The sequence below is a fragment of the Alternaria metachromatica genome (genome assembly GCF_023757995.1).
Source record: "Alternaria metachromatica strain BMP 0045 chromosome Unknown scaffold_35, whole genome shotgun sequence".
Taxonomy (NCBI): domain Eukaryota; kingdom Fungi; phylum Ascomycota; class Dothideomycetes; order Pleosporales; family Pleosporaceae; genus Alternaria; species Alternaria metachromatica.
Window position 1 is genome coordinate 105784 of NW_026055526.1, and position 16562 is coordinate 122345.

The 16562-nt window shown below is 53.7% G+C and overlaps 7 protein-coding genes across 7 annotated transcripts; 2 read left to right on the forward strand and 5 right to left on the reverse strand.

The window, feature by feature from the left end:
• Positions 1-184: 184 nt before the first annotated feature.
• J4E83_009652 (uncharacterized protein) lies at positions 185-820 on the forward strand (the record flags this gene model as incomplete). The annotated part of the gene is made up of 1 exon (XM_049336537.1): positions 185-820. One exon carries the CDS (start codon positions 185-187, stop codon positions 818-820), a length of 636 nt encoding a protein of 211 aa, XP_049184318.1.
• A 2736-nt stretch (positions 821-3556) lies between these two features.
• On the forward strand, positions 3557-4132 carry J4E83_009653 (uncharacterized protein; the record flags this gene model as incomplete). The annotated part of the gene is made up of 1 exon (XM_049336538.1): positions 3557-4132. The coding sequence occupies one exon, from the start codon at positions 3557-3559 to the stop codon at positions 4130-4132; it is 576 nt and encodes a 191-aa protein (XP_049184319.1).
• Positions 4133-4751: 619 nt separating this feature from the next.
• J4E83_009654 (uncharacterized protein) lies at positions 4752-5627 on the reverse strand (the record flags this gene model as incomplete). Its single annotated transcript, XM_049336539.1, has 4 exons — positions 4752-5382; positions 5444-5504; positions 5558-5575; positions 5624-5627. The coding sequence occupies 4 exons, from the start codon at positions 5625-5627 to the stop codon at positions 4752-4754; spliced, it is 714 nt and encodes a 237-aa protein (XP_049184320.1).
• Positions 5628-6196: 569 nt separating this feature from the next.
• J4E83_009655 (uncharacterized protein) lies at positions 6197-8418 on the reverse strand (the record flags this gene model as incomplete). Its single annotated transcript, XM_049336540.1, has 4 exons — positions 6197-7978; positions 8032-8142; positions 8232-8248; positions 8304-8418. 4 exons carry the CDS (start codon positions 8416-8418, stop codon positions 6197-6199), a joined length of 2025 nt encoding a protein of 674 aa, XP_049184321.1.
• Positions 8419-9954: 1536 nt separating this feature from the next.
• J4E83_009656 (uncharacterized protein) lies at positions 9955-11835 on the reverse strand (the record flags this gene model as incomplete). Its single annotated transcript, XM_049336541.1, has 4 exons — positions 9955-10115; positions 10171-10308; positions 10369-11426; positions 11483-11835. The coding sequence occupies 4 exons, from the start codon at positions 11833-11835 to the stop codon at positions 9955-9957; spliced, it is 1710 nt and encodes a 569-aa protein (XP_049184322.1).
• Positions 11836-12153: 318 nt separating this feature from the next.
• On the reverse strand, positions 12154-13272 carry J4E83_009657 (uncharacterized protein; the record flags this gene model as incomplete). The annotated part of the gene is made up of 2 exons (XM_049336542.1): positions 12154-12574; positions 12986-13272. The coding sequence occupies 2 exons, from the start codon at positions 13270-13272 to the stop codon at positions 12154-12156; spliced, it is 708 nt and encodes a 235-aa protein (XP_049184323.1).
• A 406-nt stretch (positions 13273-13678) lies between these two features.
• On the reverse strand, positions 13679-14913 carry J4E83_009658 (uncharacterized protein; the record flags this gene model as incomplete). The annotated part of the gene is made up of 3 exons (XM_049336543.1): positions 13679-14330; positions 14460-14847; positions 14898-14913. 3 exons carry the CDS (start codon positions 14911-14913, stop codon positions 13679-13681), a joined length of 1056 nt encoding a protein of 351 aa, XP_049184324.1.
• Positions 14914-16562: the final 1649 nt, after the last annotated feature.

Here is a 16562-nt window from a genome sequence, read left to right on the forward strand (position 1 = left end):
CAACAACTCGACTTGCACTCCATCTACACTCACTTCAGCCGCGTCAGCGCATTCACTCTCTCGCGACTCTTTCCCATCCACGTAAGGCAGCCATCTACTACATACAATTCCACTTCCTTCCCCTCTAGAGGACACATCTCCAGCCTGCCCTCGATTTCCACCACTATCAGCAGCTGAACTGACCATGACTTCCCCTAAAGATCTCGAAGAACAACAGCAGACCCTCATTACCCCCGACCAGCGCCAACAAACACCACCCCCCGAAATCACGACCCACACGCCTTCCGTCATGTCTCGCTTCAGCATCCCCATCGATGCCCTGACATCCCGGATGAACTTGGGCGGACGCTTCGACAGCATCCGCTCCACTTCAGTCTCGTCGCGATTCGCCAACCTGCGACCCATCTCCGAGTTCTTCGACTTCAAGCGCATCTCCAAGCCCGCCAACTTCAGCGAGGTGCAGAGCAGGGTCAACTACAACTTGGGCTACTTCTCGAGCAACTATGCCGCTGTCTTCGTCATGCTCAGCATCTACAGCCTGCTCACCAACCTGATGCTACTCTTTGTCATCATCCTCGTGGTCGGTGGTATGTTTGGAATCGGCAAGCTAGAGGGCAACGATCTCCAGCTCGGTAGCTGGCGCGCGAGCACCTCTCAGCTATACACCACGCTCTTCGTCATTGCAATTCCCCTCGGACTCTGGGCCTCGCCCTTTTCCACTGTTCTCTGGCTCATCGGCGCAACTGGTGTCACGGTCGTGGGCCACGCTGCATTCTTGGACAAGCCCATCGAGTCAGCTTTTTCCGAGGAGGCGGTCTAGGTGGTCGGCCGCGAACTCCTCCTTACACTATGCCCCGCTGGGGAAGACCACCAGGGGGCTCGTCGGGTGTGGGGAGATACTACGAGGGGGGACAGAACGACGTGCATAGGTTTCAAGAATTGGATAGCGACGATGAGAAGGGTGGCGTTGTATTAGATCAGGCGTTTCAGCCGGCTTTGAACGGCAAGAGCATCAATCCGGATGAGCTTTACTTTAATGATATGGATATTAGTGCCTGGGAGGGCAGGGCAGCAGCTTTGGGTGAGGCAACATACCAGGACCATGGTCATCAACAGCGTTACGACGAATATCCTGGTAGTATGGGCAGCAACTACAATTCGGCCGAATATGAGGAGATACTTTTCCGTCGAGTACTCGACAAGATTCGCATACAAAGAGCAGCAGGCTATACCGATGTGCAGCTTACTGCAGAGGAGCTAGACGCGTATCATGCACGATTTCTTGGCCCAAGGACGACGGATGTTCGCCCTGAAGCCCAGTCTCGACCGAGCAGTGCTTACTACCCCAACGACCCTGCAAATGTGGTCAGAGACGATGCAATTAGCAAGCACGGCAGTTCCTCCAGATCGAAGAAAGATCAGAAGCGAAGTTCGCTCTTTGGATCAAAGTCGAAGGAGAAGCCCAGCAGTCGCAAACGTACATCTACTGTATCAACCACAGATAGCCGTGCACCGCCACCCGGCTTCGTCATACCTGGCCCAGATGGACAGCCTATGTATGCGCCCATCAATGCTTACCAGGGTAGCCTGGAACGGGAACGGGAATCTCCACGTCCAGCGTCCCGTTCCGCGTCTGATGCTAGTCACTACATCCCTTCGCCATCGCACGCCAGCTTTCCTCGCGAAATGCTCGGCGCGTTCCCAGAGTCTGTGGTTGATTACCGTCCCACCACCCCTCCACGGCAAGGTCGTTCTATATCCTCTCGACAGGCTGCATACGAGGCTGATCTCCCACACGGGTCACGCACAAGATCGTCTTCTATTCAATCCGCCGGGCTTGTTCCGTTCCCTGTGGAGCCCTACCAGTACCACAACTTCAGTCCTACATCCTCTACATCACCGACTTCGCCTCAACCGCAATATACACGGAGTGTAAGTTCGGCCGTGTCTGAAGCTAGCTACACATCAGTGCCACGACGTGTTCCTGTCCCTGCTGCTGCATCGGCATCGCTTCAACGAGCGGCACCTGCAGCACGTAGCCATGTCAGCCAGTCGGACCCGGCTTTGGCTGCGCAAGCAACAAGCTCTGCTACTCCAGCTCAACCTCAGGAAGCTGCTAGAGGAAGTGGCCATGGAGCTGAGAGGCGGCGGAAGAGCGGTAAAAGTAGGAAGAAAGGTTGAAGCATCTCGATGTAGTTGTACATGGTACAAATCCCCCGCTCTCCAATCTGACGCTCCTGATCCAATTGATTCTTGCTTTCGTAGACATTGCATACAAGATAGTGGCCTCGAAGACGGCCACGTATGTAGTGGGCCCTTGATATTCCTGTTGTACTGATAAATATATGTATTGCTTGCTCCACTGAGGTGTGTTGTTCGATAACAGTCATTCGATCTGACTCTTAAACCAGTCAAACGTGTCTCGAACTGGGCAAGGAGCGCCTGCAGGAACGGGTCTGTCCCCTCAATTCAGCCCTTAGCACGATTTGTTGAATGCCATATTGCGTGTGCTGCATCTGCATCTTGCAGCTGCATCTGGGTCTCGAACACTTGCAACGGTTTTCTAGACACTTATGCGACAAGGGTACGCGCACAACGGCCGTTGCATAACGGCTGTTTCGATCGCGATCACGTCGAAAGTCCCGGGTAGCCATCAAAGAATAACCAATATTGATGAAAGAAGTTCTGGTCACCTGTGTTGCACTGCCCTCGCGTAGAGACGAATAATCTCCGCGATTTTCATGGTTCACGCACATCATCGCACAGTGCACAAGTGGGATCTGAGACGGCATAAATCCAGATGTCGGAGGTGGCGGTACCTGCAGGGCTACGCCGGCACGCCCAACCACCAAAAAGCGGTCAGTTAGTCTGCGACGATCATTCCTCTGCTTGCTCCACAAGTTCGCGCACATCTTTAAGCTGGCCAAAGTTCCTTCCCTCATCAGCGAATTCCCCAACCGTGCCATCTTTTGTGGTCTTTTTCTACCCGTCGACGTGTTCCTTACTAGTCCTTGACTCATTTTACCCACGTTTTCCCGTCGGAGTCGTCGTTGCGCACGGTGGCCTGTGTTGTCATAGTGTGAGAAAGTTGGGTTGCTATAGCCTCGAATTTAGTTGGCTAGTAGGGCGCGCGCGCGCATCAGGCCAAGGCAGGGTCAAGGAAGCAGGGAAAACCTGAGCTGAAGTGAGGCAAAAGAGGAGGCGATTGAAGCCCAAGAGACCCACATCCCTTCACCGGTTGTGTGTTGCGACTGCTCTTCTTCTAGTCCACTGGATACTGTTGCGCTGGCTTCAAGACTCACAGTCATAGAGTCGTTGTTGTCGCTGAACCTCATCACCGCGCATATCAAGAGTTATCTTGCGCTGCATGCGCTGGGCGGATCAATACACTTTACACCACCGCATCCCGACTTCAGTCGCTCGCGCGCATTCATCCCGTCGCTCATCAACATCAACCCTCGGAATATCAACAACACCCCTTTCAGCCTCCATACACCCTAAACCAACCTTACTCCTCCCCTCCTCCACAAACACCCACACCCCACGCCCCACCACCATGGGCTACGGCAGCAGCTCCTGGAACCCCTTCTCAACAGGGGGCTCACCCTCGCGACGCTCCTCATCCGGATACCGCCCTGGCTACGCATCGTCCTCGTACTCGGCGTCCTCGCGCCACCACAGCTCCACGTCGCGCTACAAGCGCTCACCCCGCGACTCGTACATGCAACACCTGTACAAGAAACTGCAACACTTCCTCCGCGAAATCTGGCGCTACGCCCAACGCCACCCCTACAAAGTCTTCTTCATGGTCATCATGCCCCTCGTCTCGGGCGGCGTCTTGCACAAACTCGCCCGCCAGTTCGGCGTCAACCTACCTGAGATGGGGGGGCCGGGTGCGAGAGGCGGGTACGCTGGCTCAGGGCACACCAATACCAATTACAATACCAGGGGTGCCAGCAGCAGCGGAGGCTACTACGGCAGCCAGGGCTACGGCTACGAGAACACCCGGAGCGCCCCGAGTAACGGCGGCGGAGGCATGATGGCCGGTCTCGGCAACATCGACATGCAGAGCGTCTCTTCTGGCATCGGCGGCCTGGCTAGTCTGGCGAGTATGGCAAGCAAGTTCATGTAAAGAGTTGAAGAGGAGCTGACCAGCTTCCTCTTCTAGGAACGGTCGAGAACGTCCTTACTATTACGAGGGTCGTTGGGAATCTGACGCGCGGGGGAAGTGATTGGTGACATGAGGAGCAGAGGAGTGATCCTCTGCAACAACAGGCTTTGCCGCAGATTATGAGTGAGGAGATGGCGAGGAAGTGGGATTATTGGAAGGGGTTGTGATGGAGAAAAAGGTGGTACTTTTGTTTTGCCCTTGGGCCTTTTCTTATTGCACGACGTTACGACGGCGCGATGTGGGGGACGTTTGACGACGTTTTCTCCTGTTCTTTTCCGTTACGGCTTGTTTAGCTTTTTTTTTTTTTTTTTTACCGTTAGAGATATCCCTCCTTTGCGTAGGCTTGGCCCTACCTGGCGTTCAGATGCAAATTCAAACTTGCTCTTCTTATACCTTATTGCTCACCCTCATACGTGCGCTTGACTCAAACCATGAAGCCTATGAGGTTCGTGTAGTAGATTATTTCAATCTAAGCCAACAGTGAGAAGGTGACCAGTTAAACAGAGTAACTCCAAGGATATCGTCATTCATACAGTCAACACCACCCATCCCCCTTCCCCCATCCTCTCTCTCACACCCTCTACCCACTAACAACATTAGCAAAAACCTTCGCCGCAAGCCCACTCAACAACCTCGCCTTATCCGCCTGCGGCATCTCCTGAAATACCGCATAAACACTCTTCCCCTTCGTATCCCTCACAGCCCCGAGTCTATTCCCCGCCACCGCCCCCGCAACCATCCCCGGGAAGTTGGCCACAATAAACCCCATAGCCCCTCCACTCAACCCCCCTACTATACTCCAAAACTTTGACGTCGGATGCGCGTCCTGATCCGCCATCCCCTCTCCCCTAAGCATCTCCTCGAAGATACCACCAAACTGCTCTTCAGAGAACCGGTTGTGGGATTCCTCGGTGTTGCCGGCGGGTGCGCTGCCGAAACCAAAGGCGGACCAGGGGAAGCCTTGGGCGAAGCCGCCGCCTGTGCCTGCGCCCGCACCCGCATTTCCTGGGATGTCTTCTTCGAAATCAGAGTCGGGTGTTGCGGTGCTGCCTGTGAAACTGTTGTAGGTGCGTGCGGCGTCGTAGTCGCGGCGCCGCGTTGCGTCTGAGAGCGTGTAGTACGCGTCGTTGATTTGTTGGAAGCGCTTTGTGCGGCTGGCGCGCTCGGGGGAGTCGGAGGGGACGCGGTCGGGGTGGTGCTTTAGTGCTGCTCTGTGGGGGGAGTGTTAGAGGTTGAGCGGAGAGAAAGGTTTGTGGGTAGGTGAGGTGGTACTTTTTGTAGGCATCGCGGATTTGCTGTTGGGAAGCTTTTGAGTCGACCTCGAGCGTTTTGTCTATGGTGTTGTATGAGCTTTTGGGTAGGAGTTAGACAGTTATGTGCGCATACAGTAGTCTGGTTGGGGAGCTGTGTGGTGTTAGTTGGACGTTGTCGCTAGGCTGCTGTGCATCTCACCCATGATGTTGGCTGGTATCGCAGATTGGAGTTCGAGCTGGAGAGTATTGTTTAGATCAAGTATTGGGAAGGCGATCGAGGCAGCGAGTAAACTTCAGGTAGGTGATGATGCCGGGTGTAGGTTGTGGGTATAGTGGTGCGAACTTCAGGGACAGGTACGCGGGTCGCAGCAATGACGTAGACGCGAGAGGTCTAGCCACAGTGGCTTCACGTTTGCACGTGAAAAAGCAACCCTGAAACCATGTGCTTGGGATTTCCTGCAGATCATGTGCTATACACGGACGCATCACAGGGATTTAAGCTTTTCGTCTGCATCGTTTCAGTTGGAGACATCTTTAGGTACATAGAATGGAATAATAATTAGTGTTAAGCCGATGCAGCGCACGTCCTAGCTAGGTATCATACAACAAACCTCGATCAACCCCTCCCACAATCTCAGCTCTCCAATGCCTCCAAGCCATCTCTTCAAGCATATCCAATAACACACTCCTCCCAGATCAAAAGTATCAACAAAGAAAAGGATCTCCTCATAGGCCTCCATACAAGGAAGAGGCGATACAATACCAATCATGTCTACCGCCTGAAGCTCGAACTTAGGCCGGCGAATGCGTCCGGGGAATGCCGTCCACTCATTAATCCAGAAAAGTCCACGCTCTCGTTGCTGACATGTCTCAGGCCGGGCGTTTGTGCGGCGGATAGTGCTTGTCCTTGTGGTGCGCCGGTCATGCTACCAAACGGATTCGCACGTCCAGGTACTTGTGCAGTAGGCGTTGAAGCTTGCATAGGCGCTGGCTGCGCTTGTTGCTGCTGCGCTTGCTGAGGAGCCTGCTGGGGCTGGTTGTATAGCGAGAGGATCGAGGCGTTCTTGTCGAAGGGATTAGAGCTTTGCTGTTGGTATAGTGCCTGTTGATTTTGGAAACTCTGCTGCTGGGTCTGATAGTTTTGTTGTGGATCCTGGTTTTGGAAGCCTGATTGTTGGGTCTGCCACGGGTTCGCCGATTGGGGAGTTGAGACCTGGTTATACTGCGGCTGTTGCTGTTGCTGTGGCTGTTGTTGTTGCTGCTGCTGCTGCTGCTGCTGTTGTTGTTGTTGCATTTGCTGCGACCAAGGGTTCGGCATCTGCTGCTGCGGCGGAGCAGACATCGGCTGAGACATCTGTTGCTGTTGCTGTTGCTGTTGCATCGTTGGCTGCCCAAATGGATTCGAACTTGCCAGGTTGGTCGGAGTAAACATCTGGCTTTTCGATGATCTCAAGAACGGATTTCCTGGGCTCGAGGGATTGGACATGGACTGATACTGTGGCTGTTGCGGTGCGAAGAAGGCGCTGTATTGTTCGGGTATTTGCGGCATCGGTGGCGGAGTAAACGACTGGTTGTACGGGTTCGTTTGGGCGAAAGACGAGGGTGTTGAGTCAGCGTAGCCTCCAGTTCGGTTCGGGAATAGGGGTTGTTGAGGTTGCTGTTGCGATATCTGCATGCCTTGGAACGTCTGCTCGAGGCTTTGCTGCTGTTGATCCCATGGGTTTTGTTGATAGCCGAAGTTTTGCTGCTGCTGCTGTTGCTGGGGGACCTGTTGCTGGGCATACCCTTGAGGCGCCTGTTGCTGAGCATATCCCTGGGGCGCTTGTTGGAGGAATGGATTGTAGGACGTTTGCTGGGTCTGAAGAGGAGCGAGTTGGGGTTGCTGTTGAGGAGCCTGCGCTGGAGCGTCTAACGCATCGAAAGGGTTCGTAGAAGACGTGGTAGGGGGTGCGGTGCTGATTGTGTCGAACGAAATGCCATTGGACGCAGGCTGCGAAGCCGGTGTCGGTGTGCTTCCTCTCGATCTGCCAGGATCCTGCTCTCCAAGTCGAATCAGAGCCTCCACTGCCCGGTCCAGATTCCCATTCAACCCCTTCAACACTGTGGCGTTACGCTTGTCGTCTGGAAAGCCCATGTCCCGAAGAGTTGTAAGCTTCGAATCCAGGCCATCGCCCGAAGTGTGTATGTTGGAGCCGAAAACCCTGGACGGCTTGTTGATGCGTGGCGGCGACTGGTCGTGTTGACTGAACCCTCCCAGACCTGGTGACAGCGGAGGAGTGAGATCCCGTGTCGTGGAGGCCTTTCGCAATCCAAATCCAAAGCGGCCGGTGGGCTTCGGCGGTAATGGCGGTGGCCGGTCCTCAGAGCTCGTGCTGCCTGTGTTCTGTCGCGTGCCCGGTCGCGACGCATCCAAGTATATCCTCTGCTCGTATTTCGCCCGTATGTATCTCTCCATGGCACTGTCTACTTCGTCGATGTCGATGGGTATGGAGGGCTTGACGTTGCGCGGGTTATACGTCTTGTTCGACTCGAGATTGCCAATGCGCTTCATGTTCTACACAGGTGTCAGCTATCCGTTATGAACCGCGGAGGTCCGAAACATCTTACGTCTACTTGCGCATTGTCCCACTTGTCCATACTCAAGGACTTGACCTTGGAGATGTGCGTTCCCAGCTTCCGATGTAGGGCCGCGCATCGCATGCACAGGAAGATGCCCAGCTACAGCAGACGTCAGTTTGGGCTCACGGTCGAGGGATGATCGGCTCGTAGAGGGGTACGGTTTCGCTTCGTGGTATGGGTAGACTTACACTCCAGCTTGCCCATCCTGTATGACCTGGTTAGCATCTGAGAGCCCAACGAGATGCGCCTGCACTACGTACCTGGATTCCGCGCGCCACAGTCTGCGCATGTCCCGTTGCCAGGGACCGTCTTGATGAGGTCCTGCAGCGCACGCTCATTACGCGCCTGCTGGCGTTTGTTCAGGGCCGACGCCATGTCGTCCAGTCTGGAAGGAGGAAGCGGTTCGGGCGGAGGTTGAAGATCGGGGAGCGGCAGAACGTGCACGAGAGCAATACGCGCGGGGAAAGGGGGCAGGACGGACGGCAAGAGGGCGCGTAGCTAAGATTACCAGAGAATGAACAAGTCCATCGCAAAGCAAAACATGAGCACAGAAAGGGGAGCTCGTAGGGCCCTTAGTTGACACGCGCGATGACGAGTAATGCATCCGTTCCACTTCACACATGGCATCCGCACAAGCTCCAGAACCCTGCGTTTTTGGTCTATATACGGCATCATGCCCCTGTCTGAGCTTGCTGCCCTCCGCCCAAAAGTACATCATCGACCTCCCAACCCGATGGGCGTGGAACAGCTTACGACAGCGCATGAACGACGTGCAGGCTTGGTGGCGCGACTCGTAGACGCTGCCGATCTGGTTTTGGTAAGGCCGAGGCCGCCGTCTTCGTTGCCGCAGATACGATCCAAGGCTGACAGACATTGCCGTCGTCAGCTCCCTGGTACTCTAGAGAAGGAATCTTCCCACCTAGTCAAAAGTACACAGGCATACGCGAAATACACGCAAATAGCACGTTCAAACTCTCCGCACTGTTCAAAAGAATGTATGGTCACGCAGGTGGCTTCAAGCAACATAGAAATCGTAGCAAAAAGCCTAAAAGTGCCAGGTATTGTTCTAGTGACGCAAATATGACAACTATAGAGATGAAGAGCTCAATATAGCCGTTGATTAATCGTCCATTGTGATTTTGTGAATATGGAAGGAAAGCTGAGGCCGAGCTGCGACGAGCTTTTCAGGCGCGCGGGCAGCGCCAAGCCATGCTGACAAAGACAGAGGGTCCGAGCGGGCTAATTCTTCACACGTAAAACCAAGCTCTGGCTCGTTCTTCTGCTCATCAACAACCTCGCGATGCACAGCTTGCGGCACGTGCTCGACACGGAATGATTCAATGTTTGTCGTTCTGGGAGTCGTCGCTGCTGTGCGTGTTGAATGCTACTACCCCACTCTTGCCTGCTCCCTGGCTCGTCTTCATGGCCAGGAAGCAACTTTTCTCTCTGTGGGAGATTAATATTGGTTTTTAGCAGAGCCGTGTCTTCTCCACCCTACCCATATTCTTCTGTGGATGTGTAGGACTATAATTGGACATACATTCCTCGTCAGTTCATACTCTGTGCTGATTGTTGTGACGATCCGAGCTTCGATACGCAGTGGACGCTGTGCCTCGACGATTCTCTGAGGCAGCTCCCATTGATCGGGCTTCGAGATTGAACACGCATTCGGCTGCTACGGTCTTGTCCTCGTCTACGTTTCATGGTCGACCGCATCTCGCTCAAATAGCTGATTGCTGAGCACAAGCTCATCGCAACACCACGGTATGTCATTATGACACGTTGAATATTGGACTCAGCTGGCTAGCTGAGATGCCTGTACCGATGCAATTCGAAGCTTCTGTCTCCAAGCTCAAGCAATAATGTACATATTCATCTCTGCGCTCGCGCCTTCGATATCTGCAGGATAGCTCATAGATGCGCCTTTGACACCTCATCCCCCCGGAACCGCTTTGGCCAGATACCCTGCTTACCAGGCGACAGTATACCATTGGGGTCGACAGCGTCTTTGATCGTCTCGACGAACCTTCGATACGCATGATCGTTGAAATCGTACAGCGATGCGACACGATCTGGATAGAAATTAGCGACTGCGCACGGCTACTTCCAAGAAGACCAAAGACGTACCCATGGTGTTGACGTGGCTGCGATACTTGCTGTATCCCCTCTTCTTCCCCGCCTCAAACAGGCCATCAAAGATATTCTGCACCGCTTTTCGATGCATCGCGTTCGTCTTGTCAAACGTGAACATGTTGACGAAGATGACTAGATAAGGTATCAGCGTCAGCGTATGTCATCATCCACCACTTAAGAGTCCGATCTTACCATGACGCTCATGCATAAAGAAGTCACAGAACAAATCAAAGTTATCCTTCTCGCAGATCTTCTTCGCCGTCCTGACCCAGTCCAGAATCTCTTTGCCCTTGGAAGGAATGATAGGGCTGTAGTCGTAATGCGCACCAATGCCACCCCCGGACTTGGGTAGGCGGAACTTCACCATGGGAAGCGACCAGAGCGTCGGTATGCCAACGAAGAAACCACCATCCATCTCAGGAACAGATGTCGGATCCAATGTCTCTCCATCCGGCGCAGAAAAGATCTTCCCAACCAACCGTCCCTTCGGCGCCTTCTTCCCAATAATCTTCTTCAGCTCGTCGAAATGCGCTTGAATCACATCCTTCGCGCCGTACAAACCGAACTTGGCATTCCAGTACCCCAGATCAAATTGCTTCTGCAACTCCTTGATCCTCCAGTCCGGTATCGAAGTATCGTGTGGCCAGAAATCTTCTCTCGGGCCCATCATACCCAGCCACTCCGTTACGTTGGACACGTACACGGTGTTGGGAAGCAGCCCGTCGCGTCGCAACGGCCCGAAGATATCGACAATCGTTTCCACGTCTTCGAAATCCGGCATGTCGAACGAGCAGGACATGAAGGCTTGGGGCGCGGGCGTGAGCCAGATACCTAGTTTAGTCACGATACCGAGATTGGACTGCAGGAACAGGCCTTCGATGCTGGGTCCGAACGAAAACTTGGAGAGGTGTGCGGATGGCGAGTTGGACATGGCGAATTGGCCTGTTCGGACGAGCTCGCCGTTTGCCAACATGGCTTCCACGCCGGCGATGTGTTGGTGGTGCGTCCCTGTGGGTGTGAAGCCCGTACCGCGATCGATTGTGTTTCCGATGACTGAGCCCCAGCCGAGAGAGGGTACGGATGGCCAGACGTTGAGCTTGTTCTTGACGCAGTAGTCGTAGAGATCGGTGAATGTGACGCCTGGTTCGACGACGGCGTAGGCGTATTCGGCGTTTACTTCGATGATCTTGTCCATGCGGTGGAGGTCGAGGGCTACGCAGCCGGTTACGCGAGGGGCTGGTCCGCCGTATCTATACGATGGTCAGATGGGTTGGAGCTAGTTTGTATAGGTATGGGAGGTACTGACCCGAGATTCTTTCCTCGTGAGAAAGTCCATACTGGAATGCCAAATTCGTTCGAAATTTTCAAGACATCTCGTAGCTCCTCGATATTCTTTGGGCGTACGGCTGCGCTGGGCATCTTGCGGATTCCTTCCGCCTCGTGCAACTCATACGGATCGATGTACTCCGTCAATGCATCACCTGTATACACCTGCGCATCACCAACAACACCCTTGTATTTCGCGACTGCCTTGTCAAATGCATCTCGGCTAATACCAGGTGGCAGTACGGACTTCAGTGGAACGGTAATAGAGTCTTTAAAGAGGTTGAAATGTGTGGACTGGTATTCCGGGTCGATGTACATAGGTGATGGTGTCATTGTGAAAGACGTAAAATGTGTACCGCGAAGAGATGACCCAGATCTCCACCATGTTCCGTTATTAATGTATCGTGCAGGAACAAGCCTTCTCGGCTGGGTGAAGACATGGGTGCCGAAACGCTAGTTGACATGCGTGAAGGTGTCGTTCCCCACATTGCGGAGAAGACCCCACATCTACCCTTCTCCAACGTTTTCGGGCCTTGTCGTGCCGCGACTCCTCCTGATGAGAATACCCAGGTATGACGTTTCCAAAACAAGCGCATCTACGACGTCTACATTGTAAAGTGTAAGCATGAGGGGTTTTGGCAATGCATCTCCCTACAACGCCGATCTGACATTCTTCTCCTTCTCAATCTGCTCTTGATCCATGATGACAACACCCTTTCCCTTCATCTTCCCGCTATGCGCCAGCTTTACCAACTTCTCAATCTCACCCAGCCCCTGAAACGAACTGGTCTGCACCGTGATACCATGCCCGGCAACCAAATCCAGCATATCCCGCGCCTCACTCAGGTTAGCAACAGCCGACCCCCTCACCCTGATATCCCTCAAAATGAGTTCATGAAACGGAATAACCACACCATCCGGCTGCGCAAGCTGTATCATCGTCCCATGCATCTTCGTAACCGCACAAGCCAAGGCCGCCGACTCTTTCGCATCACTAACGTTCAGCGTAGCCTTTACCCCCTCGTTCCCCGTACAAGCACGCACAGCCTTGATAACCTCTTCCATCCCAATCCTAGCATCGATAGTAACATCCGCACCGCACAGCCGCGTTAGTTCCAACCCCTCATCCCTCGCATCAATCCCAACAACATTCACCCCCATCGCCTTCGCAAACTTCACTCCAAGATGGCCCAACCCGCCTCCACTACCCACAACAGCAATCCACTTTCCCTTCCCCACCCCCGCTAAGACAATCCCGCGATAAACCGTCACCCCTGCACAAGCCAGCGGCGCCGCAGTAAGAAAAGAAACACTCCCCGGTATCTTCGCAGTCTGTCTCGCATCAACCTTTGCGTACTCGGCGAAAAACCCATGTCTCGTTATACCAAGAAAACCCCCAGTATTCTGACAATACTGCGGAGCTGCCGATCCATATCCATGTAGACCCCCCGTACACTCAGCGCACGTACCGCAGGCGTCGTACAGAATACCCGCCATCACGCGGTCGCCGACAGTAAACTGTGTTACAGACGTGCCGGTCGCTACGACGGTGCCTGCGCCCTCGTGGGAGCCGGTGCAGGGAAGTGGTGTGCCCATTGCGCCTGAAGAGACCATGGAGTCTGTGTGGCAGAGGGAGGCGACGGCGACTTTTATGAGGAGGTCGTGCGGTGCAAGTTCTGATGGGACGGAGATTTCGTGCACCTTGTAGGGTTCATTGAAGGAGATGACTTGTGCGGCCCACATTTTGGACGGAAGGGAGGGCTTCGTCATGGTGTTTGTAGATTATTTTTCCCGGGGAATCTGGGCCTGCCAGCTTGATTTGAAGGGTGGCTTGCTTGGTGGCGATTAGCTTTATGGGAGTTGAGCGGTAATAAAATAGGCGTAGAATCAATCGATGTGTGGTTACGCAGTTCAGAAGTTAAGATGTGATGTTGTTGGAGACCTCGGGAGGGGTAAATGGTGAGGGCGTGTATCTTTATCCGGCGCCATCCATCTAGCAAGTACCATCTCGTACATGTACAGAACGAGAGCACCGCCCAAAAAGACGGGAACTCAAAAACACAATCATGCGAACCACAACAGCGTACACCGATCTTGTTGTGATCAGAGTGGAATCAAGCATTACATACCAACCATCCTCCCCAAAACCACGCCCAACTTCCCCTCCTCCACCAACCTACTCCTTCTTCTCAAACAAATAATGACTAACCCCCCACGTATCGCCCCCATCCCACCTAAACAACTCCGAACAAGCCAGATAGAAAACCTGCCACCTATTCCACCACGTCAACGCCCCCTCCTCACCATACGTCTCCACAAGGCCCTTCCAAATACTCTCTTTATTGCTCAACATGGTCGTCAACCAATCCTCACACGTCTTGCTATAATGCATACCGCTAACCCACCACTGTCTCTTAATCTTGAGGTCGTCCTGGAAGAAGAGGAGGAGGTCGGCAGAAGGCATGGTGCCTCCCGTAAAGAAATGCTCCGTCATCCACCCGCCTTCGAAATCATACGGCGTATCTTTGTGCGCGAAGATGTGCACGAAGAGCTTGCCGCCTGGTTTCAAGGCCCGGCTTACTTTGGCCATCAACAAAGAATAGTTCTTCATGTGCTCGAAGAGCTCGATGGAGAGGACGCGGTCGTAGACTTCGGGGTCGAATTCATGGTCTACCACGTCGCCGGTTACGACAGTGAGGTTCTTGAAGCCCTTGGAGGCGGCGACGGAGTCGATGTGTTGTTTCTGGGTGCGCGAGTTGGAGAAGCCGGTTATGCGGCTGTTGGGGAAGATTTCGGCGAGGTAGAGGGAGAGGGAGCCCCAGCCGCAACTGTGGATGGGGGTGTTAGTGGGGCACGTGATTTCTCGTGTCCGTGGTGTGTTGTCTTCGAGATCTAGTGCGGAAATGATCGAAATCATGAAGGAGAGGATGAAAAGAACGAAAAGGATGAGAACTCACCCCAGATCCAAAACAGTCATCCCATCCTTCAACCCTGCCCTCTGAACATACGTCTCCATCATCCTGACCTCCGCCTCCCCCAACGTCTCCCCACCTTTCTCGTACAAACACGCCGAATACTTCATCCGCGGGCCCAGCATACCCTTCAGCACACTCGTTCCGACTTCATAATGCTGCTCATTTGCTGTTTTGGTCTCGATGGCAATGGGTCGTTCGCGGAGTAGCTCCACGTATTTCATCTTGGACTCATAGCTCGCCTGGAGAGAGGTGTTGGCGATAGACGTGAGGCGGTCAGCGAGTTGGCGCCGGATACCGACGCGAATGACCGGGTTGGGGAGGTATCCATTGTCGATGAGGGGGTTGATGATGTCGTCCGAGTTAACGAGGTCTGGGGTGTTAGTTTGGGGTGGTGGGATTGTGGTAGTAGGGGAGCTGTACTTGAGATGTAGTTCATGGTGGGCAGCTGGAAGTCACAAGAAAGGCAGCTGTGCCGTAAGGGTAGGGAAGCTTCTCTACTATGGAAACGAAGCGATTGCCTTCAAATTCTCCAGGGCTGTGTTTTGAAGCTACGTATCGCGGCTTCCACGGCTTCCAGCCCATGCCGTTCGCGCTTTCTGAAGGTGTCTCGTAGTGCGCTCAATGCGGTTTAGTTTAGGCGTGTGATGACGTAGACGATATCACCAAATAGTGTGCAGAGTCAGCACCTTCAACAAGACAATGGTCAGCGAGGAGAGCATGACGCCTGTCGTGGTTCACGTCTATGCAAATGAGAATGCCGAATGCGTAGGATCAAAGTAGCCAATCAGGAGATGCGCATGCCGCGACGGGAGATCAGCGCGCTAAACGTCTGCGGGTGATGCATGCCACGCTATTCGACGCCTTTCATGATCTCACGTGGGTGCAAGCATGGTTCGATGGGCCTGGTGACGTGGTTGGTGAGCTACTGTTGCTTTGATATCAAGGCGGACGTTGGCATGGCTCCCGATCACATGACGCAACTACGTTCCGACCAGACATGAAGGAAGACAAGTATCGAGTCGCAACTCACTGTAATAAACTATCAACATGGCCATATTCCGAAACGCGCAAGATGCGACTAGAAGTGGGATCATTTATGTGCGCCTGTATGTCATTACACCCCCATCTCAACCCGCCTCGCGAAGCCACACCGACCACCTTCCGCATGGTCTCGCTGGCAATATCGCATTCCCTCACTTCTGCGTCGTAACTCGTGCACCCATATTGGCCGCGCTCACAACCCCGTTCCCTTGTCTCTTCTCCAACGCACCAGATCCGCATCCAAAAACTCCGGCTGTTCATTCAATTCAGCAGCTTTCCCGTCTAGTCCTGCCTTGTTATGGAGCCATCTCTTATATAGTATAAATCCAATGGCAACTAATAGTAGTATTGCTGCAACGACTGCGGCTGATCCTATGCCTGCTTTGGCGCCTGTACTGAGGCCTGGTTTTGAGAGGCTAGTCGGTGCTTCGGAGTTTGTTGCGGGTGGTGATGATGTTACCGGGGGCGCTTGGGTTTGATCTAACGGCGATGCTGTTCCTTTTGTGGAGTCTGATTGCGGCGATACTGTCGTCAGTCTTGGTCTTTCTGTTGCCGGACCCGGCGTTTCCATTGCTGCAAAGCCGATATCGAATTTCGAAGCTAGTGTAGACGCGTAGTCGGAATCGAAGTGAACAAGATCTGACTCTTGCCAGTAGACTAACATTGGTTGCATGATGACCGTTCCACTGGAGATGATGGAGGGCTTTTCGGGTATTTCTTGCCCAGCGGCGTTCGTTGGCAAGGTCGCGTCCGCCACGGTATACGCGGTGATGGGCGTATCTATGGCTGATACACACTCTGTTGCGTCGGATGCCGTTGCCATATAATCACTATCGAGGGTGTTAGCAGGAGAAATCCCAGTCAAGGCCAGGCCAGGTGTAATCCGGGGCAATCGCCTCGACAGCCAAAATATCACACGTACTCTCTACAACAAGCAGCTCCCCATGCCCTCAATCCGCCTAACGTCCAATCCGGCGTTCGGAACTCGACTATCTGCTTTATCTGATAGCCCCTAACACATGAGCCCGGGCTATGCGTCATGGT